General features: G+C 43.3%; 1 protein-coding gene across 5 annotated transcripts in view; it reads right to left on the bottom strand.

Moving 5' to 3' along the window:
- The window catches only part of GARRE1 (granule associated Rac and RHOG effector 1), an 82,020-nt gene that overhangs the window by 17,940 nt on the left and 37,992 nt on the right, over nucleotides 1–26,088 (bottom strand). For 2 of the 5 annotated variants that reach the window (XM_087422087.1, XM_087422086.1), the window contains 7 exons: nucleotides 15,167–15,253; nucleotides 13,702–13,824; nucleotides 8,900–9,109; nucleotides 3,705–3,845; nucleotides 3,395–3,490; nucleotides 3,108–3,269; nucleotides 2,022–2,180 (listed from right to left, as the gene is read on the bottom strand). In XM_087422087.1, the coding sequence (XP_087278213.1) occupies nucleotides 2,022–2,180; nucleotides 3,108–3,269; nucleotides 3,395–3,490; nucleotides 3,705–3,845; nucleotides 8,900–9,109; nucleotides 13,702–13,824; nucleotides 15,167–15,253 (978 nt within the window). The remainder of the gene's footprint in view (nucleotides 1–2,021; nucleotides 2,181–3,107; nucleotides 3,270–3,394; nucleotides 3,491–3,704; nucleotides 3,846–8,899; nucleotides 9,110–13,701; nucleotides 13,825–15,166; nucleotides 15,254–26,088) is intronic. The other 3 variants (XM_087422089.1, XM_087422088.1, XM_004439691.3) reach the window with 3 other exon arrangements.

Here is a 26,088-nt window from a genome sequence, read left to right as displayed (position 1 = left end):
CCAGTCAGGAGCTGCAGGGAGACAGCAGCAAGTAATAAAGATGACTGAGTACAGCAACACTCCAATAAACAGAAACCAAATTGAGTGCAGGATGTACTGAACTTTGCAAGCACTTTTAGCACTTCTTCCAAACTATCAACATGTTAATTAGGAATTACTTTGTTTCCTTTATCTTAGTATTTTTTTACTTTATGCACTTGAAAGAAGTCAAAGTGTCATTAAAAATCAAACCAATGCTTCAGAAAAGCTCACTTGTAACAAGTGAATACAAGCCAGAAGTGGATGAAGCTTTTTTTAAAGATCATTTTATTCTCAACCATCAATAAAAACGGAACTACTTCAGGAAAGATGAAGAACCAACCCTTCTTTCAATTATTTCCTCTTATCTGAAGGAGAGTCTTTAATATTACACAGATGATATAGTACCCTATATGATTTAAAGAGTTTGACAAAGTGATGAATATATGTCAAATAACTAAAATAATTTTAAGAAAATAATCATAAAACATTTTAAAACCAAATCTGTAACATTTCAGAAGGGGTAAAGCTGTGCAGAGTTGCTTATTATGATTTCAAATTCAGCCTCTAACAGAGCTGATCACCCTTGCTGTAAACAGAGTTCCCACAGCTGGTCTCCACTGTCCTTTGGAAAAGACTTCCTGTCCAAGTAACGGCCATTGTTGGACCAGGCAGGTGTTTCCTCTCTCCTCCCATCCTCAGAACCATAATCTAAAGGTTCATTGTCCATCACACACAAAGGTGCCCTGGGATCAAGGAGCAGGGAACTAGGAAGAAGTTTCTGCTCTCTCAATAAAATGGGACTTTTTTTTTTAAAACCCACAATGTTTTCTCAAAACACCCTGTGTGTCCTTCTACCTTATTCTGTACACTCCTTTCTGGAGAAATTATTGCCATGGTTCTCCTAATTTCAGCTAAAATGGTCTTTGGGAATATGGATCAATCTCCTAAAGGCAGTGGGCTCTTCCATACTTCAGTATGGGGGTCTCAGTTTACTCCTTCTCTCAGGGGTTCCCACACTAAGGAACAGATGCTAAAGGAAGTGTAACTCACCACCGTGGACTGGCCCTCATCTGGCCCTCTATAAGGCAGCACCACCCTGAGGTGGCCCACCTGAGCCCTCACCTGCATGGAACTAAAGGACAGCATCCTCCCAACAGCTCCTTTCATGAATAAAGTAGGAATTAGACTAAGAAACAATCCTTTAATTTTCTTAATCTCTAATTAGCTTCCTTTAACCTCTGACTGAAATACTATATCTTTTCAAAAATTAGTCATTTAATTCTAGAAAGATGATTGAGTACATAAGGTTATACGAGTCAGCAGTGCCAAACAAAAAGCTAAATGGTAATTTCAGATGTTCATCTCCTGACCCTACCCAACTCTGGCAAAGGTCATTCTTCTCTCCACAGGTGAAAAGACCAAACTGATTCCTGAGTTGATGTTGTTATTTTATTGCTAAGAAGGAGGTCAATGGAGAGCTGGGATACAAAACGACTGGATGGGGGCACTACTTATACCACTGAGGTCTCTCGGAGGAGATGATATTTTAGCTGACATCAGGAAGATGAGAAGGACTGAGTCACATGAGGATCAGAGAGGAGTATTCTCAGGTAAAAGGAGCATCAAGGGCAAAGGCCTGAGATGGGAAGAAGCTGGGCATGTTTGAGTAAGAGAAAGACATCCACTGTAACTCCAGAGTGGTCAGGCCAGGTCAAGGCGCCCCACCAAATCCTTACTAACGTAATGGTTTCCTTAAAATGAGGAAAGCCTGTAACATCATTTTGCAACTAGGTTCCCAGCAAATACATACTATAAAAGAAAAAAAAAAAGACTTTCTAATGCTGCTCTTCCTTTAGTTTTTCTATGTGATCTAAACTCTGGAGCACCAAAGCACTTTTAAAATTATTCAATATTTTCACATATGTGCTTGCACCACATCCTCACATGCTTGAAACGTCTCTCTCTATTCTCTCTCCCATCCATCATACACGTTCACTCACCAGTCCAGCTTGGCCAAACAGCAGCTGCACGGCCGTCTTGCAGGCACCCCGCCATGTGGATGGGCACACCTGGTTCAATACTTCAGTCACAGGAAAATCGTCCCTGGCTGTGATTCCATTATAGCAGCCTGCCTCCTTGATCAGCTGTAACATCGCATGCTACAGATTGATAAAAAGAGAGTTCACACCTCAGGATAAGGCCAGACAAGGTTCTAAAATGTATAGAAATGCATTTACAGGTAAACAATTGTCCTCAAGAGAAAAGCATTTTGTTTAAGTACCCCAAAATCATGTCATTTTAATTTCTTAAGTAATTATCAGTAGACTACCTCAGAGATTTTCTCAACCCTGTAGACTGGCTAGATTTGAATACACATGCATTAATATACACGTGATTTCTATACTAAAACAAAATACAGCATTATTTAGCAATCTGCTGATGCAAATTGGCTGAGGAATTTTGAAATTCTGAATCCTTCTAAATAAGGAAAGAATATCATCTGGTAAAAGTAAATACCAATGAAAACCTCAACTTTATTTTGGATGACCAAGTGGTCAGGTATGCAGGCTCTGGAAACAGACAGCATAAGCTCAAATTCCAGTCTAGTACTTTCTAGCTGTGTGACCTTGGTCTCAGTTCCTCTCTCTGTCAAATGGGGAAAAGGGCAGCACCCACCTCATGGGTGAGGATTAAATGAGAAAATGCCAGTGAAGCACTTGGCACAATGCCTGGCACAGATGATGCTCCACAAATGGTCATAATCACAGCAGTATTATGACAAGATTTCTCCTCTTATTTAATTCATACAAGTCCACTGAAACATTAATCATAAACAGGATTTAAGTATACTTTCAAAACTCTTCATGTTAAACATTTGATTATCAATAAAACTGACTTGGCAAATGTCTCATTAAAAAAGTCACCACAGCCTGCTTTTAGACACCACTTTCCTGAAGAAGATCAATGCCTCCTGCCTTGACTTCAGTTTTGTTTTTTAATCTATATTCTTTACAAGCCCTCAGGTTTCCTTAAGAGCTCTATTTTCAGCTTCACACCCAGGTGGTTGGAACCCCATGGCAAGCTACCGTCTTAAGTTTCAGATTGTCGGCGGCCGACTCATTGAAGGAGACACCCTTCAGGAAGTGTGATCCTATCTGCACAGGGACGGTGGGAAGCTCGCACTGCATGGGCTGCGGAGGCGTCTGCCTCCGCCCTGTCTGCTGCGCTTCCGCCTCGCTGCAGCAGCCCTGGAAAAGGTTGGGATAGGAGAGGACAGGTGACCCACAGCTCATCAGTCAAGACATTTGGTTCACTTGGTGTGGCGAGACTGCCATAGCACAGCTCTCAAGAGGTACCAGAAAGAAACGCGTACCTGTAAACTGGCTTCAATCGCCTTTGGATTCAGGTGGAAACCAGCTTTCATTGCATATTCACAGTGGCCTAAGCTTTCCAGAGCGATTTTATATGCCTGCAAAGAAATTGTTTTCAAGAATCAAGATTATACAGCAGGTAATAAAATGATAGTCTAATGAAAATAGAAATTTAAAATTTCTATCGTTATTAAAAGACTTCAGGCCAACTACTATCTTATTACTCTTTCCAAATGGTTCAACGTCACAACTTTAACTCCCTCCCTTGTTTCTATCCCTCAGATATCAATGTGTCAGTTCTGAAAAACTTACTTGTAAAGCACTGTCGATTTTTATGTTCAGTTCTTTTAGCTGGTGCTCAGGAATTGCTGCACTTTGAGAACAGAAAAGCTGTTGAACTTCAATTCCTGCCAGGCGGCCATCACAGCCTCTTTCTCTTAGTCTAGATGTTGCCTGCAACATAGTGACCGGCAGCTGAAAGAGGATGCTACAGATACTACCAAAATTAAGAAACCAAAAAGCAAAAAAAAAAAAAAACTAAAATAAAGCAAGAAACCATCTGAGCATTAAATATAAACCAGACATTCTGGATTGCTCATATTATGAAGGCAGCAGCCAGAAATTTTGAAAGACTAAATCAAACATTTTGAAGAGAAGCAAACCTAACATAGCACTATCTTATTTAAGAAACCCTGGAAAAAAGGCTTACCTACTTATTATTTATTTTGTATATATCTAAAACATTTATATTTGAAATTCCTCTGCTTTAAAAAGACAGATAACCTAGAATATTGGCACTGGAGTTTCCTGAAAAAAAAAAGTGGGGCCAGCCCAGTGGCATAGTGGTTAAGTTCATGCATGCCACTTAGGCGGCCTGGGGCTCACAGGTTCGAATCCTGGGCACAGACCAACACACCACTCATCAAGCCATGCTGTGGCAGCGTCCCACATACAAAATAGAGGAAGACGGGCAAGGATGTTAGCTCAGAGCCAATCTTCCTCAGCAAAAAGAGGAAGGTTGGCAACAGATGTTAGCTCAAGGCCAATCTTCCTCATCAAAAAAAAATTTTAAATAAAAAAAAAATAAAAAAAAGGAACATATATGTTGGGTGTAAAAAAAAAGGTAAAAAGCCACATCAATACAGAATAGGAAAAAAAACATACGTTGGAACATTAAAAACAGAGCTTTTAAAATCTGCACAGAAAAATCAAATACTTATTGTCAGTCGTTATATATGTTTATGAAGAGTACATAAGCAAGACAGAAAAATAAGGGGAAGCTAATCTGTGTCTTGTGATGAAATGTAAGTTTACCTATATATGTGGGTCAGGACTAGAGAGTACAGAAAAATACATATTTGATGTATTAGATGGGAGGAGGGATTCAGGATGAACAATCTTTTGATTTTTCAACGTCTATTTTTGTTGCAATAATATTTATGCAACAAATAACATTTTTTAACAGTTAATTTTTGTTCTTTCAGGCCTGTGTAGGAGTTGTAATATTTACAAAAATTACAGGACTACAGGAAAGTAACTAGCAGTTACAATGCTATAAAGTTCCAAAGCTTCGTAAATTATATATGAATACCATTCCAACCATTCCCTGAACCCTAACTGCCTCACAGTTTAAAATCATTGACTCTCTTTCTGAGAATCTTTCATTCAGTCAAATATTTAGCCCATAAAGTCTTGTGTTAGGTGTCACTGGATAGATAGTGGAGCACAAAACCTGGTCCCTACCATCTTGGAGCTGATGGCCTCATAGGCTGAAAAGGCAAACAAAGAAAACATTTAAAATATTAAAAATGGAGAAAAACACACCAAGGGAAACAAAGGACTGTAACGGGGGGGCACCCTGGACACAGAAATCAGCATTGAGGCTAAGAATTTAAGGAGGAGGAGGAGGCAGTCAACGGTCTCACAGGGTGGGGGTGGGCAGGCAGACAGGTTGGCAAAAAAACTAGAACCCAGTGAGAGAGGGGAAGAGTGGCCTCAGATAAAGCAGTGGGCAAGGCAGGAGCCAGACCATGCAGGACTAGCAGGTCATGTGAGGGGTCCACACTTTACCCTAAGGAAATAGGGAGCAACATCACCCAATTTTAAATGGAGAGAGAGATGAAGGATGGCAAGACAGGGAGGGGAGAAGGGAGTCCAGCTACTGCAGGTGTCAGGGGAGAGTAATGATTTCCTGAACTAGGGTAGTGACAGTGGACATGGAAGGAAAGGGACAGATGTGGGATAATATATTGCAGGTGGGACCTGCTGGGCTTTCTCACGGATTGGCTGTAGATGTGACAGAAAGATTGGAGGATAAATCTCAGGTTTCTTGCATGAATGACCCAGTGTGGGACGGCACCACTTGTCAGCGTGGGGAAGATTTGGGGAGGAACAGGTGTGTGTGCGGGAAAGCTCAGGCTGAGCCAGCTGGATACCTGGAGCAAGCAGCAGCTGAATACAGGGGCCTGGAGCCCACAGGAGAAGTGGACTGGTCACACACATTGGAGAGTCCCCAGCACAGAGGCAGTTTTTAAAGTCCCAAGACTAGATGGAGATCTCCTGGGGGAAGGCCCCCAAAACTGAGCTTTGAGAAACTCACATTCCTAAGTTGTGTTAAAGAGGAGAAGCCAGCAAAGTAGATGGAGAGGATGGCCCATGAGGCCAGAGGTAATTAAGAACGCTTGGTTCAGGGAAGCCACAAGAAGAGAGGATTGCCAAGGGCCCACGTTGCTTTGAGTGCTGAATGGAGTCAAAGGGTTCCCCAGATTTGGCAACACGGAAGGCACCAGTGACCTTGATAAGAGAAGGAAGGTTCTTGTGTAGGAGTAGAAGCCAGATTTCAGTGAGCTGAATGATGGCATTTATACAAAGTTGCATATTGTGCAAAGTAATACCTTATATTATTTATGGATACATGTATACAGAGTAAAAATATAAAACTATGCACAGGAGTCACAAACTCCAAATTCAAAAGAGGTTCCATCTAGAGAAGAAGGGATGTGAGGGCCGGCCCTGTGGCTTAGCAGTTAAGTGTGCGGCGCTCCACTACTGACGGGCCGGGCTCGGATCCTGGGCGAGCAACACTTCTCCGGCCATGCTGAGGCCGCGTCCCACATACAGCAACTAGAAGGATGTGCAGCTATGACATACAACAATCTGCTGGGGCTTTGGGGGCAAAAAAAAAAAGGAGGAGGATTGGCAATAGACGTTAGCTCAGAGCCAGTCTTCCTCAGCAAAAAAAAAGGAGGATTAGCACGGATGTTAGCTCAGGGTTGATCTTCCTCACAAAAAAAAAAAAAAAAAAAAAGAAGGGATGTGAATAAGATAGTGGAGAGGTACAAAGGGAATTCAACTGCATTTTTAATAACATTTTTCTGTTAAAAAATAAAAGGCATAAAGCAAATGTAGCAAAAAGTTACGATTCGTTTGACAAAGCTAAAAGGAAAATAGATGGTATATGGGACATTTCCTATCTGCTTGAAATGTTTCACAATCATCTTTTTTAGAATGAGTCAAAGTTGAGGTGGAAAATTCTTCCAAGAAATTGGCTATGAAAAGAGCAGAGTAACCGGGCAGGGGAGGGAGCATTTTTTTAAGCTTGCTTATATGTTGGTGGGAGCACACTGAGGAGGAGGGAGAGAAAACACTCTCTCCCACTCCAGAGGGGTCCCACTACAGAAGCCTTGAGGATGCCGGAAGGGTGGGGACAGGGCAGGCCCTGGACAGCAGGAGAGAGCACCTCCTACACTGTAATGAAGGGGAAAGAAGAGAAGAGGATCTGAGGGAGGGAAGGGGCATCATTTCGGTGTTGGGAAGAACAGGAGCTGCTGCCAGGTGGCTTCTGTTTTCTTGGTGTAGTGTGGGGTAGGATCACTGGCTGGAAGCAAAGTCAGGAGGGTAGAAAGGCCTGGGCAGAATGAAATGGGTGAAGGAAAAGGTCAAGGTGAGGAGGTCAAGGGACCACCAGCAGATCTCACGTGGGGGGCTTCTCAGCATGAACCATGCCAGCAGGTGGAGTGGAGAAGACTGTGAGCCAGGTATTAAGGGTGTGAGTGTGAGCTGCATGATCAGAAGGCTGGAATCCAGCAGCCAGGAGGACACAGATGACAAGATAAAGGTCTGGGCCTCATAACAGCCTTTCAGGGCTGCTCTGATAAACACCACGAAAGGGCCGGCCCCATGGTGTAGTGGTTAAGTGCGCATGCTCCGCTGCTGATGGCCCAGGTTCGGATCCCGGGCGCACATTGATGCACCGTTTGTCAGGTCACGCTGTGGCAGCGTCCCATATAAAGTGGAGGAAGATGGACACAGGTGTTAGCCCAGGGCCAGTTTTCCTCAGCAAAAAGAGGAGGATTGGCATGGATGTTCGCTCAGGGCTGATCTTCCTCACACACACACACACAAAAAAACACCAAGAAAGCCCTTAACACGAAAGAGAGACCAAAACAAACAAGCAAACAGGAAAAATAAATTGAAAGAAAATTCAAAAGAAATAACAGCAATGCAGCAGACCAGCATAAAATTGAAATACTAAGAAAATTAGAGAAAGTACAATGTTAAAATATGAAAAAATCATGTTTAAAAATTTGATTAAAGGAGATTTCTAAAACATAAAATAAAATACTTTGCCAATTTAATTATGGAATGATTTAAACTAGGCATTATATAATAAATCAGTATACTACTCCTTAACTATAAATTATCTTTTACTCTGTAAAATGCAACAATAAGTCCTAATTAATTAAAGCCGAGACTTGGAAGGCCTCGTCCCACCCCTTGGAAAGAAAGGAATATTAAAATGCCTGTAAGTTGGGCCAGCCCCGTGGCTTAGCGGTTAAGTGCGCGCGCTCCGCTGCTGGCAGCCCGGGTTCAGATCCCGGGCGTGCATTGACGCACCGCTTCTCCGGCCATGCTGAGGCCGCGTCCCACATACATCAACTAGAAGGATGTGCAGCTATGACATACAACTATCTATTGGGGCTTTGGGGGGAAGAAAAAATAAATAAAATCTTTAAAAAAAAAAAATGATAATAAAATAAAATAAAATGCCTGTAAGAAATGCGCTATCATTGACTACATCCCCACCTCACTGCCTGGCTGACCACCTACCCTCTGCAGCCAGCTCTAGCCTGTCTTTCCAGACTTAGGCTCCAGCCTTTTCTCCCTGGTCCCTCTTCCTAGAAGCTTTGCTGCACTGCTCCTAGTTGGAGGCAGGGCCCTTTCTCTGGGTGCCCACATGCCTCCATCACAGCCCCTCAATCCTGTGTTTGTAAGCCCTTTCTCCTAGGAGGCTGTGAGTAGAGGCTGTCACCCCAGTGCCTGGCGCATGCCTGGCACAAAGTGGACATGTACAAAGACATTCACTGTTAAATGAATGAACAAGCTAATGATAACAGTTTAAAACTGATATTTCTAAATAAAATGGCTCTTTTAAGAACCAACAGGCAAAGGCCTTCTGGAGCCTCTATTTGAGCACAGGGCACCAATCTCCCTAAAGTCAGGGTTACCTCAGCAGCGCCCCGCCAGGATCGCACAGCTTCCTCCAGTTCGGGTGTGGGGCCCATGCCAGATAAGCCGCCGCCACTGCTGCTATTCTTTTTTTCCGGGACAACAACCTCAGCAAAGCAAGAGTGAGCCACCGGCTGGACCTTCTGTAATGCCTGTGTCAAAAACTGGAAATGGACCTGCACCACTGTCAAGAAACATCGTCCCAAAACCTGTGAAAACAAGAGAGACAGGGCTTTTTAGGTTGTGGGTTGCAATAAATTCTGCAAATAGTGCAATAAATTTTCAACTATCAATTTGAGTAAAAGGTAACAATTAATTGGAAACCTGAAATCATGCTAAGTTAAAAAGTCACCGTGCTTTAGAAGGACCTGCGTGCCTGATGTCTAGAAGTCAAAACATTTCAACCACATAGGAAGCCTCAAGGTTCAAATGGGCCTTCCCACATCCCCCCTACATCCCCCCATCCTGTTCTCCACTCCTCTCATCTGGACTCTGACTCATACCAATCCTGGTTGTCTCTGAGCTCCTGCTGAACCAGAGCAACCCACAATTCCAATTATTTCAATTTCAATTCTAATTCCACACAGTATTCAGAAGGCAGTGTAAAAGCCATGTGATTAGAAATCTGAAAGGTCAGGGGCCGGCCCCGTGGCTTAGCGGTTAAGTGCTCGCGCTCCGCTACTGGCGGCTCGGGTTCGGATCCTGGGCGCACACCGACACACCGCTTCTCCGGCCATGCTGAGGCCGCGTCCCACATACAGCAACTAGAAGGATGTGCAACTATGACATACAGCTATCTACTGGGGCTTTGGGGGAAAAAAAACGGGAGGATTGGCAATAGATGTTAGCTCAGAGCCGGTCTTCCTCAGCAAAAAGAGGAGGATTAGCACGGATGTTAGCTCAGGGCTGATCTTCCTCACAAAAAAAAAAAAAAAAGAAAAAGAAAAATGAAATCTGAAAGGTCAGTTTGACTGTAAGAAGACATTCCATTGGAAATGGAATCCGAAGGTACAGGTTATTTTGGTAACAGTGTTATTAATGTAGTTATTAACATAGCTGTATGTCATAGTCCATTCTTATGAAACACAGCTGACAGACCAGTCTTCTAGGAGTCAACAAAACACATTGGACAACTCCATCTGTCAGTACAATAGAAATCCAGTCACCTGACACATATTAGTAGTTGGTTGGTTGATGGAGCAGTCCATTAAAGTAGGAAATTCATTAAAAAAATACTAGATACATAATACTGTTAATATATACTATTAATACATAATTATAATACATATATACTAAAAAAATACTATATACCATAGACATTTTATTTTAAGATACAAACATGCATTTATCTGCCAACCTCTGGCATTAGCTAAAGCTGTTCTGACGTTGTTGTTCTGTTTGCTTTCTTGTGTTAACCCTGGCTACATACAAGGTGTTCTCTGTGATTTCCTATTTCTTTTTCTTTAAAGGAGAGCAAGAACTTGCCACCTGCAAAGCAACTTAAGCACAGATGGTCCAGATTATTGACATTTTTCCCTAATCTTTTCCCTTAATCTTCCCCTAGTGGTTTTGCTGATACCAAACATGACAACAACGACAAAATCTTTTTGTAACTCTTCTATCACGTTCCATGACATTCGATTTTTTTTAAGTAAAGTATTTTTCATATTTCATTGGCTTACACAGAACATTACTTTCTCACAAAAAAATTACTTTATTTATTGAGTTTGCAATTTATCCAACTGGGAGTGGGCCCACTGCCGCCAGCACCCAGTGCTCTGCCTTGAGGAGGTGGTGAAGGCTGGGGAACTGTTTCCACTGCCTTTCACAAGGAACTAAAATCCAACCCCAGTGCCCACCCTCTAGCCCAGTCCTGTCCCTTGAAGTAGCCAAAAATAAGACTCAACTTTGGACCTCTCACCTTCCAGTACACATTTCAGATGCTGCCCTTTTCCATCCCCACTGGTCTGAACTCTGCTTCCTGGAGAAAGAGAGTCAGGCAAGTTCTCAATACTGACACTATTCCCTATGAATTATTTTCCCCTGTGGAAATCACCAGGACCAAACTAAAACAAACTCACACAAATCTCACACCAAAGCATCCTCCTTCTTTCTCTAGTGAACAATCAGAATTACAGGATGAACTCCCACCCAAAGTCCCTAGGTTTCCACTCACACCTCGTCAAAGCTCCTCCCCATCAATGATCTGTGCCAGATGGGGCAGGGTGATGGACACAGAGGAAGCAGACCTGGTAACCTAGAAACAGGTGACATGAATAGAACAAACAGCATTTATTTAGTATTGTACTTAATAACAGCCAGCTTTAATTGAACACTCAGCATGCACTTCACCTGCGCTAAAGATTTCACACGGATGATCCCATTTAATCCTAGGAATAACTGGATCAGGTCATTTGCATTTTACAGACAATAAAACCAAGGCATGCGTGCACTCCACTACTGGCAGCCCGGGTTCGGATCCCGGGCGCGCACCGACGCACTGCTTCTTGGGCCATGCTGAGGCCGCGTCCCACATACAACAACTAGAACGATGAGCAACTATGACATACAACTATCTACTGGGCCTTTGGGGAGAGAAAAAAAAGGAGGAGAATTGGCAATAGATGTTAGCTCAGAGCCGGTCTTCCTCAGCAAAAAGAGGAGGATTAGCACGGATGTTAGCTCAGGGCTGATCTTCCTCACAAAAAAAAAATAAATAAATAATAAGACCAAGGCACAGAAAGGTTATGAAACTTCGTCAAGGGGACACAAATGGATGTGGCACAGTAATCACTTGATCAAGTGTCTATGCCCTTAGCCAGTAGGCCCCTGCCTTCAACAGGCTCTAAACAGCTGGATACACAGCTCGGTGCTGCGGGCTGGCAGCACCAAGACAAGGCACATGACAGAAACTCAACCTTAACTGGCTGGGGCCAGAATGAGGGTGTCCCAAAGCTCCACACAGTGCAAACACAGAAGGGGAGTGGAGCTGGGTCACCAGGCACACCAACTCTTCCTCCTTCTCCTTCCTCAGCCTCTTGGCAGGCTATGGCCAAGAGGGCGGAGGGGGAAGTCGAGATGCCATACACCATTTGCTCTGGGGCCACAGTCTTACAGCATCTGACTTATACAATTGAGTGTTTCATTCTTTCAACAAGCATGTAATATGTGAATGCCTAACATGTAAAAAAGCACAAAAAAAAGCCAGAGGATATTACAAGAAAGACAATGAGCAAGTCCCTGTCCTCATGAGGGTTACCTTTTTTTTTTTTTTTTTTTTTTATTTATTTTTATTTTTATTTTTTCCCCCCAAAGCCCCAGTGGATAGTTGTATGTCGTAGCTGCACATCCTTCTAGTTGCTGTATGCGGGACTCGGCCTCAGGATGAACGGAGAAGTGGTGCCTCGATGCGCACCCGGGATCCGAACCCGGGCCACCAGCATCGCAGCGCGCGCACTTAACCACCAAGCCACAGGGCCGGCCCGAGGGTTACCTTCTAATGGTGGGGAACAAACCAGTAAGTAGATAATGCCAAGTCAGAAGCTACCAGAGAAGCAACAGTAAGCGGCAAAGTGGGAAGGAAAAGGCTCTCTGCGGCAAGAACCAAGGGAACAGAGAGCTACCCACCCCCCTTCTAAAAGGGAAAATTCTGGGAAAGCGTTCTGAAGGCCTGATGTGGGTCCCTGGGTCCAGGATAGGACATTCTTATGACAATACTGGTTGATGGCAGAATGGGGATTGGGGAGGGTTCTCTTGTTGTTGAGTGGTGGAATGGTGGAAGGAGGAGGTGGTTGCTGCAGGAATAAGTGGGGGAAAGAGATGCTGGACAGTTTGAAAAGGTGGACATTCAGTATGTTGTCTCCACCACTTATTACATGTTTGACCTTGGATCAGTCACTCAATCTAAATTTCTTCCCTATAAATAAGGAAGAACGAGAACACAAGCTCAGCACTCCCTCCTCCTCCCCATGGTGTGTGCAGCATCAATCCAACTTACGGTTGTGACAAAATATTTCTGCTGTAAACAATTCACTAAAAGCCAATCAAACCAATGGCTACCTTGGACCTTGGAAAAGCCATTTCACAGATTATCTGCTCTAAAAACTACCTCAAGTAACAATGCATAAACACCACCTTCTCTTTATTTATTTTCTAAAAGATTTATTTATTTATTTCCCCCCAAAGCCCCAGTAGATAGTTGTATGTCATAGCTGCACATCCTTCCAGCTGCTGCATGTGGGACGCGGCCTCAGCATGGCCGGAGAAGCAGTGCGTCGGTGTGCTTCCGGGATCCAAACCCGGGCCGCCAGCAGCAGAGCGCGCGCACTTAACCGCTAAGCCACGGGCTGGCCCACCAGCTTCCCTTTAGAGAGGACGGAGCTCACCCTCCAGCCTGCCTCTGCCCATCTTTTCTGTACAATATCTCCTGTCTTACAGCTCCCCTCCTGTAACAGACCCCACCCTCCTGACCCAGGGATGGGCCAGTCCTTGGGGTCTTCCTGAGAATCCTGGAAGGAAATATAGACTCTGAAGTTATGAATTTGGGGAGCCGACCTGGTAGCATAGGGGTTAAATTTGCACACTCTGCTTCGGTGGCCCAGGTTCTGTGGGTTTGGATCCCGGGCGCAGTCCTAGGCACCGCTTATCAAGCCATGCTGTGGCAGGCATCCCACATATAAAGTAGAGGAGGATGGGCACAGTGTTAGCCCAGGGCCAATCTTCCTCAGCAAAAAGAGGAGGATTGGCAACGGTTGTTATCTCAGGGCTAATCTTCTTCATAAATACATACATACATACGTACATAAATAAAGTTATGAATTTGGAGCGCGTGACCGCAGGGCCATGGGTAGCTATTTTCTCCTTCACAAGGACAAAGTTTCCTGGACTGCGGGATTCTGTGAGGTGAGAGAACTGATGTGACAAGCTGGGGAAGAGATGAGGGGAATGGTCAATGAGACAGACATTTGAGTTTAAAATGTCAATGGAGCTATAGTTTCAGCTCTATCAACAGCTACCATTTATTGAGTGCTTAACCCCTACAAGCACTTTACATGCAGTGAAGCAGCTCTGTGAGGTAAGAGCAATTCATCCATTTTACAGATGACAACAGTGAGGCTTAGAGAAAAAAACCTGCACCAATGTCAAGCAGGTAATAAACGGTGCAGTAGAGATCTGATGTCAGGTCTGTTTTGACTCCGAAAGCTGTGTTTCTAACCAGCAGGCTGCTCTGTCTCCCTATGACAAGATCCAGGATGTAGCCACAACAGTGGGTAGATACTAAGAAGAGGAGAGGAACCTCATGCAGTGTCAGGCCCTGGGGTGGGAACAGAGACCGAGAGGCATGGCTCACTCTTCTCTAACAGTGGGAAAGGGACTGGGATAAGAGTATCAAGTGGGGTAGCCTGTGGCACTCCTGTGTGGCATGAGTCTCAAAGTTTATGATCTCCACAGCAGAGAGCAGCTGCTAAGACTGGCTGGAAACAGCAATGTTAAACAGGGAGAGGGCACATGGGGCTTGGGAAAAAGAGCAGCTCCTCCTACCTCTTGAGGAATTCCAAACTCAAAAACGTCTGTTCAGTCCTTCACCACACCAGTCCATTTAAGAATTATGAAGAATGCAATCTGATTTAATCTTACCTTTGGCATTTGCATTTAAAAAAATAAATCCATTCACCCCAAGGCATCCCAAGTTGATGGAATTTCAGGAAATAAGAGGCCATTATCAGACTTTTGCATTAAGAGAATCTTCTGGTATGACTTATATTCTCATAAAGGCCCAATATCTGAGTATAGACAATCAGTGATCTTGCCATTTCTGCCTCCAAATGTCCATAGAGCATTCTGGATTATAAACAGCCATCGAGGATCTACTGAATTGCAACCTTGTCTTCTGGGAATCTCTGATGGTGGAGGAAAAGGGTACATGTTCCCTTCCCCATTCCCCTGTATCTGCTGCCTCCATCCCCACCTCTGCTGCTAAGGGTGTTATGCTCATGGACAGAACCAGAAAACCTTTTATTTTAGGTGATTTTTATATTTTATTCATTAAAACAGATTTTAGTCTAGTCATCCTATTTTGAGTGCCCAAAGACCACCCGTTCTACACCACCATAGTTGTTGCGGATCAACTCAACTGTACCTTCCCAGAGTATTTCCAAATGTGGTTTTAGTTATTCCTCTTCTAAGGCCAGGGTCTGAGTTAGCCCTTAATATCTGCATATGTTGAAATTATGGAGTGTCCAAGCCCACCCCATCTCCAAACACACCTTGTGATTTTCATTCAACACACACAATGTCTCACTGAAGTTCATTCTCTGCTCAGTCTCACTGAATAATTCGTCTTTCTCACATCCCTGCAGAGTGAAGCACAAGTAAAACTGTCACATATACCATATTGTCAAACATTCCCAGGGATTCTAGCATTTATTTCTGACCAGTTTGAAAGTCTAGAGTGCATGAAATGAAGTCGATTTGGACTGTCTGCTTTTATTAAAAATTCCAAAGTCACTCAATCATTTCTTTCTCTTCAATACTTATATGTTAATATAACATTACATTTGGTTCTAAATGTCCTCAACCTTGCTCTATAGATCTTATGATAATTCCAGAGTCATTACATAATGACCTAACAAATACACCAGAAGAAACAGAATGTGATACAAAGACCTAAATGTGTCTCCAGAGAAATAGAGAATGCAGTAGACCATGCCTGGACTATGGAAAGTACTTTATGAAGATTAGATTACAGTGTAAAAATGTAAAAAACAAGCTTACTGAAACTAACATGTATAGGCCAACCTAAAAATTGATTACAGTGAGTGTTTAAATATTTAGAAACAAAAAAGCAACTAACAAAACAACAAAAATCTCTTTGCAGTATTATTTTTTTGAGGAAGATTGGCCCTGCACTAACATCTGTTGCCAATCTTCCTCTTTTTTTTTCTTTTTCCTCCCCACAGCCCCAATACATAGTTGTGTATCGTAGCTGTACAGTTGTAGCTCTTCTATGTGAGACACTGCCTCAGCATGGCTTGATGAGCGGTGAGTAGGTCCGCGCCTGGCATCCCAACTGGTGAACCCCGGGCCGCCAAAGCGGAATACGCAAACAACCGCTACACCACTGGGCCGGCCCCTGCAGTCAGTATTAACCAAGAGCATAGAGAAGCTGCCATGCTCTGTATGGGAGAAAGAACTAGGGGAGGAAAGGCGGCTACCACATGTCCAAGGTACCTGAGGCAACACCCAATGCCAATCATTCAGACAAGATGACACATTCTGCCCCTGGACTTGCTGCTTACTGCTGGGGAAAATATCAACAGAGACAGTTTCTGAACTCCTACTTCATGGGCCAAGCACTGCAGTGCACAAAATCTTTTACGTCAGTAGTATATATTCACTGCAAATAAATTAGGGGAAAAAAGATCACTAAATGAAGAAATAAATAGTACCAAATATTACTAAATAGTTATAACCACTGATTACATGTTTCCCATACAGCCTACATTTGTACCTGTAGACGTCTTTTTGCAAAAACTAGATCATGTTGTATGTTATTTTATAGCCTGCTTTCTAAAATAAAATCTATCAAAAATGTAATACCATGCCAACACACATAGGAAGCTTTATATTTCAGCCATATTGCCATAAATCTTAACTAATAGAGATAATTATAAAATATCATCCAGAACATGAAAAAGTGCAAGGCCACTCAGGGTAACTAAGTCCACATTAATTGCGGTAGACAAAGGACTCTGTTGGAGCAAATTTCCTCCATCAACAGGTAAATTAATATTGTGGATTTACATAAGGCAGAGATAAATGTCACCCAGACAGCCTACGAGTCTATTAGGGTTCAGGAAATTCTTTTTTGTTGATATGGATGTATTTTTTATTAAAAGTTGTCACTTCAGTCAAGAAGAAAATACTAAACTATCTCAACTGATAAAGTGATTAAAAAGACAAACAAGGAATTCACAAGTGGAAATTCAACTCCATAAACATTATCTTCATCACACATCACTTAGGAGAGAGGCCCTCTGCATCCTAGGTGACCTGGTAAAAGATGCCTCACAAGTGCTACCTCACTGAGATAGGGATCACCATCCCCATCTGACAGATACGGGCACTTCTAGCCACTTTTATTCACATGGTATTCCAGCTGGTGATAACTGTGGCAAGTCTTGGGCTGAGGTGGGGAAGGGGGTTTCCCACCTCCTCTGAGCAGCATCTGAGACAGTGGGCCCCTCCCTCCTTCCTGAAACACTTGCTTCCCTTGGCTTCCAAGACACCACACTCACTCCATTTTCTTCCTCACTCTCTGGCTGCTCCTTTTTTCAGACTCCTTGGCTGCTTCCTATTCATCTCCTGATCTCTAAAAGTTGGAGTGCCCCAGGGCTCACTCATCCTTGGACTCCTCCTTTGGTTCTCTAGCTACATTCCCTTCTTAATAACCTCGCCCAGTTTTACAGTTTTAAATACCATCTACTGCCCGATGATTCTCAGGTTCACATCTCCAGTCTGGACCTCAGCCCTGAACTCCAGATTTGCATATCCAACTATCTACTTGCCATCGCCCCTTGGGTGTCTAATAGGCATGGCAGGCCTATTATTCTAGCCCACTCTTCCCCCACTGCTCCCCATCTCTGTAAGTAGCACTACAAAGTGAGGCAGGCGCTCATATCGTATAAACCCTGGAGTCATCTTTGAGTTCTCTTTCTCTCTCTCACACACACACAGACACACACAGACACACACTGGCTCCCCACAGTGCTACATTCAAAATACAACTGCTAGAATATTAATCAGCCTTAAAAAGGAAGGAAATTCTGACACATGCTACAACTTGGATGAGCCTTAAAGACATTATGCTAAATGAAATAAGCCAGTCACAAAAAGACAAATATTGTATGATTGCACTTATATGACTTATATTAGACTAGCCAAATTCACAGAGACAGAAGGTAGAATGGTGGTTTCCAGGGGTCCGGGGGAGGGGGAAATGGGAGTTATTGTTTAATGGGTACAGAGTTTCACTTTGGCAAGATGGAAGAGTTCTGGAGATGGATGGTGGGGTGATGGTTGCACAACAATGTGAATGCACTTAACTGCCCCTGAACTTTTACTTAAAAATGGTTAAAATGCTAAATTTTATGTTATGTATACTTCACCACAATAAAAAAAAAAAAAGTACAACTGCTCCTGGTCTCCTCCTCTGCCACCATTCTATTCCAAGCTGTGACCATCTGTTGCTTGGATTACTATTAATAGCCTCTTAACGGATCTTCCTGCTTCCATTCAATTAGGATTAGGTCTATCTACACAAAACAACAACAATAAATGCAGTAGCTTAAATAAGAATGATGTTTACTTCCTTCTAAGGTAAAAATAAATCTAGGGGCAGGCAGTCCGGAGCTGGGATGGAAACTCCCAGGTACCACAAGGAACCCAGTTCCAAAATTTCTGCTGTGCATCCTCACACAGGACTTATATTCTTAAATTACTTTACACAGTAGTCCCCACCCCCACCCCCGTATCTGCCAGGGATACATTCCAAGACCCCCAGTGGATGCCTGAAACTGCAGGTAGTACCAAACCCTACAGATACTATGTTTTTTCCTATACATACATACTCATGATAAAGTTTAATAGCATACTAAGAGATTAACAACAATAATAGAACAATTGTAACAATATACTGTAATAAACGTTACTGTAGATCTTAGCAACCTCAGCATATGATTTTTTTTCTTTCCTTATTAAGTTGAGAACTTTCACCTTTTCACTTAAAGGGAGCACTTTACGGCTTCTTGGCATATCCGAATTGCCAACATCACTACTCTTGCACTTTGGGGCCATTATTTATTTATTTATTTTTGTGAGGAAGACAAGCCCTGAGCTAACATCCAATGCCAATCCTCCTCTTTTTGCTGAGGAAGATTGGCCCTGGGCTAACATACGTGCCCATTTTCCTCCACTTTTATATGGGCTGTCGCCACAGCATGGCTTGACAAGCAGTGCATTGGTGTGCGCCCAGGATCCGAACCTGAGAACACCGGGCCGCCGCAGCAAAGCGTGCGCACTTAACCCCTGCGCCACCCAGCCGGCCCCACAGGTCCATTATTAAGTACAATAAGGGTTACGTGAACACAAGCACTGCGATCTGATAATGGAGATGGCTACTAAGTGATTGTACGCATTTAATATTTTCGGATCCTGGTTGACTGTGGGTAATTGAAACCTCAGGTAAGGGGGGACTACTATAGTGCTAAGTGGCTAAATCACCTTCAGCCATTTTGGCTGCATTCTAGATAGAAAATTGGGGGAGGAGAAGGGAGCACCCTTTCCTCTCTAAGGAAACTTCCCAGTAGTCTCATCCAAAACCTCTAGTTACATCTTCATGGAGCAGAACTTATTCAAATAACCACTCCTAGCTGTAAGGGAGAATGGGAAGTATAGTCCTTTTCCCAGGCACAATATTCCTGAAAATAAAAAAAACTAAAACAGAGATTTGTTACTAAGGAAGAAGGGGAGACTGGATGTCAGGAAGCAACTAGCAGTCTCTTCTCTACCCTAGAGGCTACTTTCCACACAGGAAGGCTTATAAAACAAATCAGATTATTTCACTCCCCTGCTCAAAATCTTCCAATGGCTTAAAATCCGAACTCCTCGTCCTGTCCTGCAATACCCTACATGATCTGGCCCCTGACTACTCTCTGAACTTATCTCCTATCCCTCCTCTCTCTGCTCTTGCCACACCAGCCTTCTTGCTGTTCCTCAAAAATTTTAAGCACAACTCCTGTCACAAGTCTTTGGCACAAGCAGTTCCCACTACTTCAGAGTTTCTCAACATCAGCTACTGACATTTGGGGCCAGAGAATTCTGTTGTGGGGGGCTGTCCTCTGCACTGTAGGATGCTGTTAGTAGCATCACTGGCCTCTACTTACTAGATGCCAGCAGCACTGGCTGGGAGATGCAGCACCACAAACCCGCAGATCATACTGTTTTGAATAAATTTTCAAATCTTTACTGTTAAAAAAAAAAGAGCAGAGAGAAATCTCTTCTTTCTAGAGTGACTTCTGAGACACAAATAACTGCAACAAAAACTCAACTGTGGCGGCGGAGGGGAGCTTTTGAGCATCCAGGCATCTGTTTTGCTGCAGGACTGAAATACAACCTGAAGGGCTACAAGGAAGAGAAATATCAAGACTCTACCGTGTCCAAATAAATTTGAATTGAAAATTAGATAAATCTAAGAGCTTTGTGTTCCTCCAAACATGTCTTTTATGATCTGGGAACTGAGTCTGATCACCTACTGTTCCATACTTCATGAAGAACCACCACCTGACCATGGGAGTGTATGTGTTGGGTAGGGGTATGCAGTATCGGTCAGAAGAACAGAGAGAAACTGAGATCCTAAAATATGACAAAAATTATCTCCCAAACACATAATGAGTCAGTGAAATTCTGATTCCCTAACACGCAAGTCCAGTATCTTTCACTCTATCATCCCTCCTCCTTCAAACCATTCTGCTCCTCTGACATAATAGTAAAGTTCTTTTAAATGAGTAAGATTTCTCTCACTCTAGCCCTGCATGAGAAAAAAAAAAACCATGGGGGCTGGCCCCGTGGCGTAGTGGTTAAGTGCACGCGCTCCGCTGCTGGCGGCCCAGGTTCAGATCCCCGTCGCACACTGACGCACCGCTTGTCAGGCCATGCTGTGGCGGCGTCCCATGTAAAGCGGAGGAAGATGGGCACAGATGTTAGCTCAGGGCCAGTCTTCCTCAGTAAAAAAAAAAAAAAAAGAGGAGGATTGGCATGGATGTTAGCTCAGGGCTGATCTTCCTCACACACACAAAAAAACAAAACCATGGAGGGTGTCATTTTTGTAACAATCAAAAATACTTCTAGACATTGCCAAGTGTTCTCAGGGGGAGAGCACATCTTGACCCCATTTGCGAACCACTGCTCTACCTGGAGCATCCTTCCCTCCGGAATTCGTATGGGTAGCTCTGAGAGTCATTGCTCAAATGTCCCATTCTCAGAGAGGCCTTTCCTCTACGTCTCTCCCTCCCCTTATCATTCTTTATATTTCTTCCTAGCACTTCTCACTACCTGACATTACACTTGTATGTGCTCTTTATTTTCTGTCTGTTTCCCCATCTAGGAGCTGAGCTGGATGAGGGCAGGCTCTTTGCTTTGCTCTCTGTTAAATTCTCAGTGCCTGGCACAGAATATACAACCCTTCTATACATATTTGTTGAAAGAAAGAAAGAAAGCAGTTGCTACCCTCCACATAAAAGCACGGAGCTAGGCCAAGAGCAACATGGTGATTGCAGGGCTGAGGGCAGAACGTCACGATGCCAGTATCGTTGTGCAAATGACAACTGATTCTTTGCCCCAAAACTCTTTCTGCTTTCTTTCCCTGGACAGCTCTTCTGCAGCCAACACACAGAGGCCAGCTGCAACCCTTGAGTTTACAGTGAGGGTGATATCACCAACAGGCACGGGGGAGATCACAACTCTTCTCGAGAGAGGAAGTCCTTAAACCACGCAAAGCTTTCCTGCAAGTGACACACTCACCCACGAATGAAGAATCAGGTATAACTTTTGTTATGCCTTGGAATTGTATGCTTATGCTTTCAAACCAAGAACCAATATTACAATTAATGGGTATGCTGTTAAGGGAATAAAGGGTACGTGTAAAGGAATAAAAAGATGTATTTCTGATATATGTGTATGCATATCTATTTGGTGCTATCTGCACAGATACATAAAACAATTAATAGTGGTTATATCTGGCACTGAGAAGGAGTGGGAGGGAGAATCACTATTTTTGGAGAAGAGGGCTTACGCCATTCAGAAATGTTTGAGTTTTTTACCATAAGCATGCATCACATATAAGAAAAACGAATTCTTTAAAATTAATAATCAATAGTAATATATCCAAAGCATTCCCATTAAAATGAGGACCAAAACAAGGATGCTCACTTTTTTTTTTTTATAAATTTTATTTTTCTCCCCAAAGCCCCAGTAGATAGTTGTACGTCATAGCTGCACATCCTTCTAGTTGCTATATGTGGGACGCGGCCTCAGCATGGCCAGAGAAGCAGTGCGTCGGTGTGCGCCCGGGATCCAAACCCGGGCCGCCAGCAGTGGAGCGCGTCCACTTAACCGCTAAGCCATGGCGCCGGCCCAGGATGCTCACTCTTAAAGCTGATTGTTCTATTTATTAAAACTTATGGTCAACACAATAAGATATATATCTACTGGATGAGAGGAGACACAGGCAGATGATATGACCACATATACCCAAAAAACCCAAATAAACCAACTGAAACATTAGAATTATTGAATCCAGTCACATGGCAGGAGACAAGATAAAAATATAAAAGTCAATAATGTTTCTATAATACAGAAAAAACTTTTATTTATTTTTTTTGTGAGGAAGATCAACCCTGAGCTAACATCCGTGCTAATCCTCCTCTTTTTGCTGAGGAAGACCAGCTCTGAGCTAACATCTACTGCCAATCCTCCTCCTTTTTTTTGCCCCAAAGGCCCAGTAGATAGTTGTATGTCATAGTTGCACATCCTTCTAGTTGCTGTATGCAGGACGTGGCCTCAGCGTGGCTGGAGAAGCAGTGCGTCGGTGCGCGCCCAGGATCCGAACCTGGGCCGCCGGTAGAGGAGCGTGAGCACTTAACCACTAAGCCACGGGGCCGGCCCAGAAAAAACTTTGAAATATTATTTCATTTATTATACCAACTAAAATATAAATAACTTTTAAGAAGACCTATACACAGCCACTAGAAAGGAAACCACGGAACTTTACTACGAGACATTACAGAAGGCTTCACAGAAAGAAAATAAACTGCAAAAATCCTGAAAAACAAAACAATTTAGCAACTTGTATCCAGGGTCATAAGTATGCTGCTCATCCTCTGCTCCTCTCCAGCTGCCATTTGCAGTGTGGCCTCCCCACCGTCCAATTTTGGAAGCAGCTCCTCAGGGAACCGCTCCTCCTACACTCTGCCCTGTGGTATGGGTGAGGTTGACTCTGCCTGCATCCCAGCCTCAGGAGTGGGCATACAAGTCAGGTCTGGTCAATCGGTTGTTAGTTTAACCTTTCTGGCCACAGGGTGCAAGGATGGGCAAGTGACCCAAGCCAAGCCAAGTGGACTCAGTTCTAGAACTTTTGTCAGAACCCTCGGGGAAAGCAGAGATGTTCTTTCAGCTGAGTTGTTAGGGGCTCTGTCATGAAGACAGTCTGCCTGGAAATGAAGGGAACACTCATGAAGACAGAGAGAAGAAACAAAGGCTGAGTCTGTTCAGCACTGCGTGAGCCCCTGAATCCAGTCACGCCCAAAGAGCTTACTTTCTTCTGTTTCATAGGTGAATACACTGTTTTGCTGAGAGGCAGTATAGTGCTAGGCAAGAGTTTGTACTCTGGAGTCAGACTCCCTGGGTCTAAAGTCTGGATCTGCCAAGAGATTTCTGATAAGTTGCTTGACCTCTCCATACCTCAGACTCCTCATCAATAAAATGGGAATATGAATAGTACCTAACTTATAAGGTTATTAATAGAACTCAGTGAGTTAATGTGTAGAGTCTCAGAACAGAGGATGGCTTAAGTACTATACAACTATTAGCTTCTTTTTGCTTTTATTGTTGTTGAAACCATTGTGAGTTTTGGTTTCTGTCATTTGTAGACACAGTGAGTTTTTGAAACAAATCAAATCATATCAGCCTCTTGCTCAAAATCCCCCTTTAAAAAATCCCATCTCTTTCTGTTTAAAATCTAACATTTACCAGGGCCTACAAAGTTCTCTGCCCTGTCCTAACCTCTTCCAGGTTAGGTAGGAGGTTCTGGTACGGGACTGGTCCCGTCACAATGAGCTGGGTGCGGGAACACTGAACCAATCAACAGTCAGGCGTGAGGCTATTTTCCATCCGCATCAGAGCACTCATCACACCTAGTGTCACAGTCTACTTATTTATCTGTCTTGCCCAGCAGCCCTGGAGCCCTTTTGATTGTCCTCACTCATCTTTGCCAGCTTGCAGCCAGCTCACCTGTATTTTCTCCAGGAAGGTGGGTGGTAGCAGCTACGTGACGAGGAAAGCAGGCCAGGTGACTGGGGCCTACTCCAGGGACTGGTGGGGCCTCAGGAGGGGTCCTGGAGGGAGCAAGGACTCACACGGCTTCCTCCACATCAGCCGACTTCCACTTTCCTGGCTCTCAACATTTCAGCATTAGCTAGAAGGTCAGAAAGCCCACTCTAATGCAGGGATGGACACCACAAACGAGCCCCTCCGCATGGAGACTGCACTGGCCTGAGGCAACGGAGAGGCACAGGACACAACTCCTGTGTACGTTGGTCCCAAAAGGATTTTACGCAAATGTCGTTTTACAGACACTCAGATTCCTGATTTGTAAAGATGAGAGAGGCTGCCAAAACAGGCTATTATCCAATCCTGCAAAATCTCACAAGCTGACCAGCAATCATAAAAATTTAGAATAGAAAATAATTCAGGAAAGCTAGTTCTACATAAAATTATATTCCATGAACTCTCTTATTGTTTTCTTCTAATTTGCCCACCAACCTGATTTTTCCCTTACATTCGCTCAAGCATTTTTAGCAACTATGAAATTTTAAATCATATTCTCCCAAAAGAAAGCAACATTGCTACTCAATCGCTAGTCACCAAAATTAGGAGCACATCATTCTTTTCTTGAATCCTACTCAGTGCTGGGGTCCTGCCTTCAGAGGTATCTTTTCTCTGTTCTCATTTTCTTCCTTGATTCACTTTTATTTTCTTTATTTTTCTGAAGAGCACCTGCTTTTCTTTTCATCACTACACCTTACTCAGTAACACTCCCTGTGATATTGTGATTTATAGTAAGAAATATATATTTTGGTCTTCTTCCAAGGTTCCTGGCACACAGCTCCTAAAACCCTTGGAATTTTCTAAGTGATAAGCGAGATAAAGTCTTTTCGTATTCATAACGAGCCTCTTTCAACTATACCTGAGTTTCAGTTAATGAGGTGACTTTTGGAAAGCCCCTAAGGATGGGGGCTGGTTGCCAGGGGAACCAACCAGGTGATTAGAGGTTTGGAACTTTCAGACCCTCCCTGGGGGGAGAGGGGTTGGAGGTAGAACCTATCACCAATGGCCAATGATTTAATCAACCACACCTATGTAATGAAGCCTCAAAAAAGCCCAAAGGATGGAGTTCAGAGAGCTTCTAGGTTGGTGAACATGTGGAGGTGCTTGGAGGGTGGCCTGCCTGGAGAGGGCACAGAAGCTCCATATCCCTTCCGACATATCTTGCCCTATGCACCTCTTCCATCTGGCTGTTCCTGAGTTATATCCTTTTATAATCTAGTAAGTAAAATGTTTTTCTGAGTTCTGTGAGCTGCTCTAACAAATTAATCGAAACTGTGGAGGGAGTCATGGGAACCTCTGATTTATAGCCAGTCAGTCAGAAGCACGGGTAACAGCCTGGACTTGTGATTGGTGTCTAAAGGGGTGGGGGGCAGTCTTCTGGGACTGAGCCCTTAACCTGTGAGGTCTGATGCTAACTCCAGGTAGATAGTGTTAGAACTGACACAGAATTGCTTGGTGTGGGAAAACCCACCACAACACATTTGGTGATCAAAAGTGCTAGAAGTGAAGTATAGTATTCTGTGAGTAGAGAGAAAATAGAGGAGTTTTCCTAAACACTCCTCTTTCTGTTAGAAGACCACTTCACATGCACAAATCCCTCCATGAAATGGAATAATTTACTGAGTATTCCTGATACATTACTCATACCATGTGGTCATAAGTTTCTCTCTCCCTTTTTAAAATTGGAAAATGTCCAAACATACACAAAAGCAGAGTATAACAAACTCCCACGTACACATAAAGCTTCAATAACTATCAACATTTTGCCATGTTTTTTCATCCTTCTCCCCAACTCCACCTTTTTTTGCTGGAATGTTTTGAAGCAAGTCCCAATCAACCAAGACCTAGTACATGTTCAAACTTCCCAAATTATCTTTAAAAATGTCTTTTTTTTTGGTTTGAATCTCAACTCCAAAAAGCCCATTTTATTGGTTGTTATATCTCTTAATTCTCTTTTAATTTAGGTACCTTCTACCTAATTTTTTTTCATGCTACTTGACTTGCTGAACAAATCAGGTCAACTACC

The sequence above is a fragment of the Ceratotherium simum genome, chromosome 33, assembly GCF_057802395.1.
Source record: "Ceratotherium simum simum isolate JZ-2026a chromosome 33, ASM5780239v1, whole genome shotgun sequence".
Lineage (NCBI taxonomy): Eukaryota > Metazoa > Chordata > Mammalia > Perissodactyla > Rhinocerotidae > Ceratotherium > Ceratotherium simum.
Note: the sequence above shows the minus strand (reverse complement) of the source record. Positions and strands in the feature narration are given on the sequence as shown.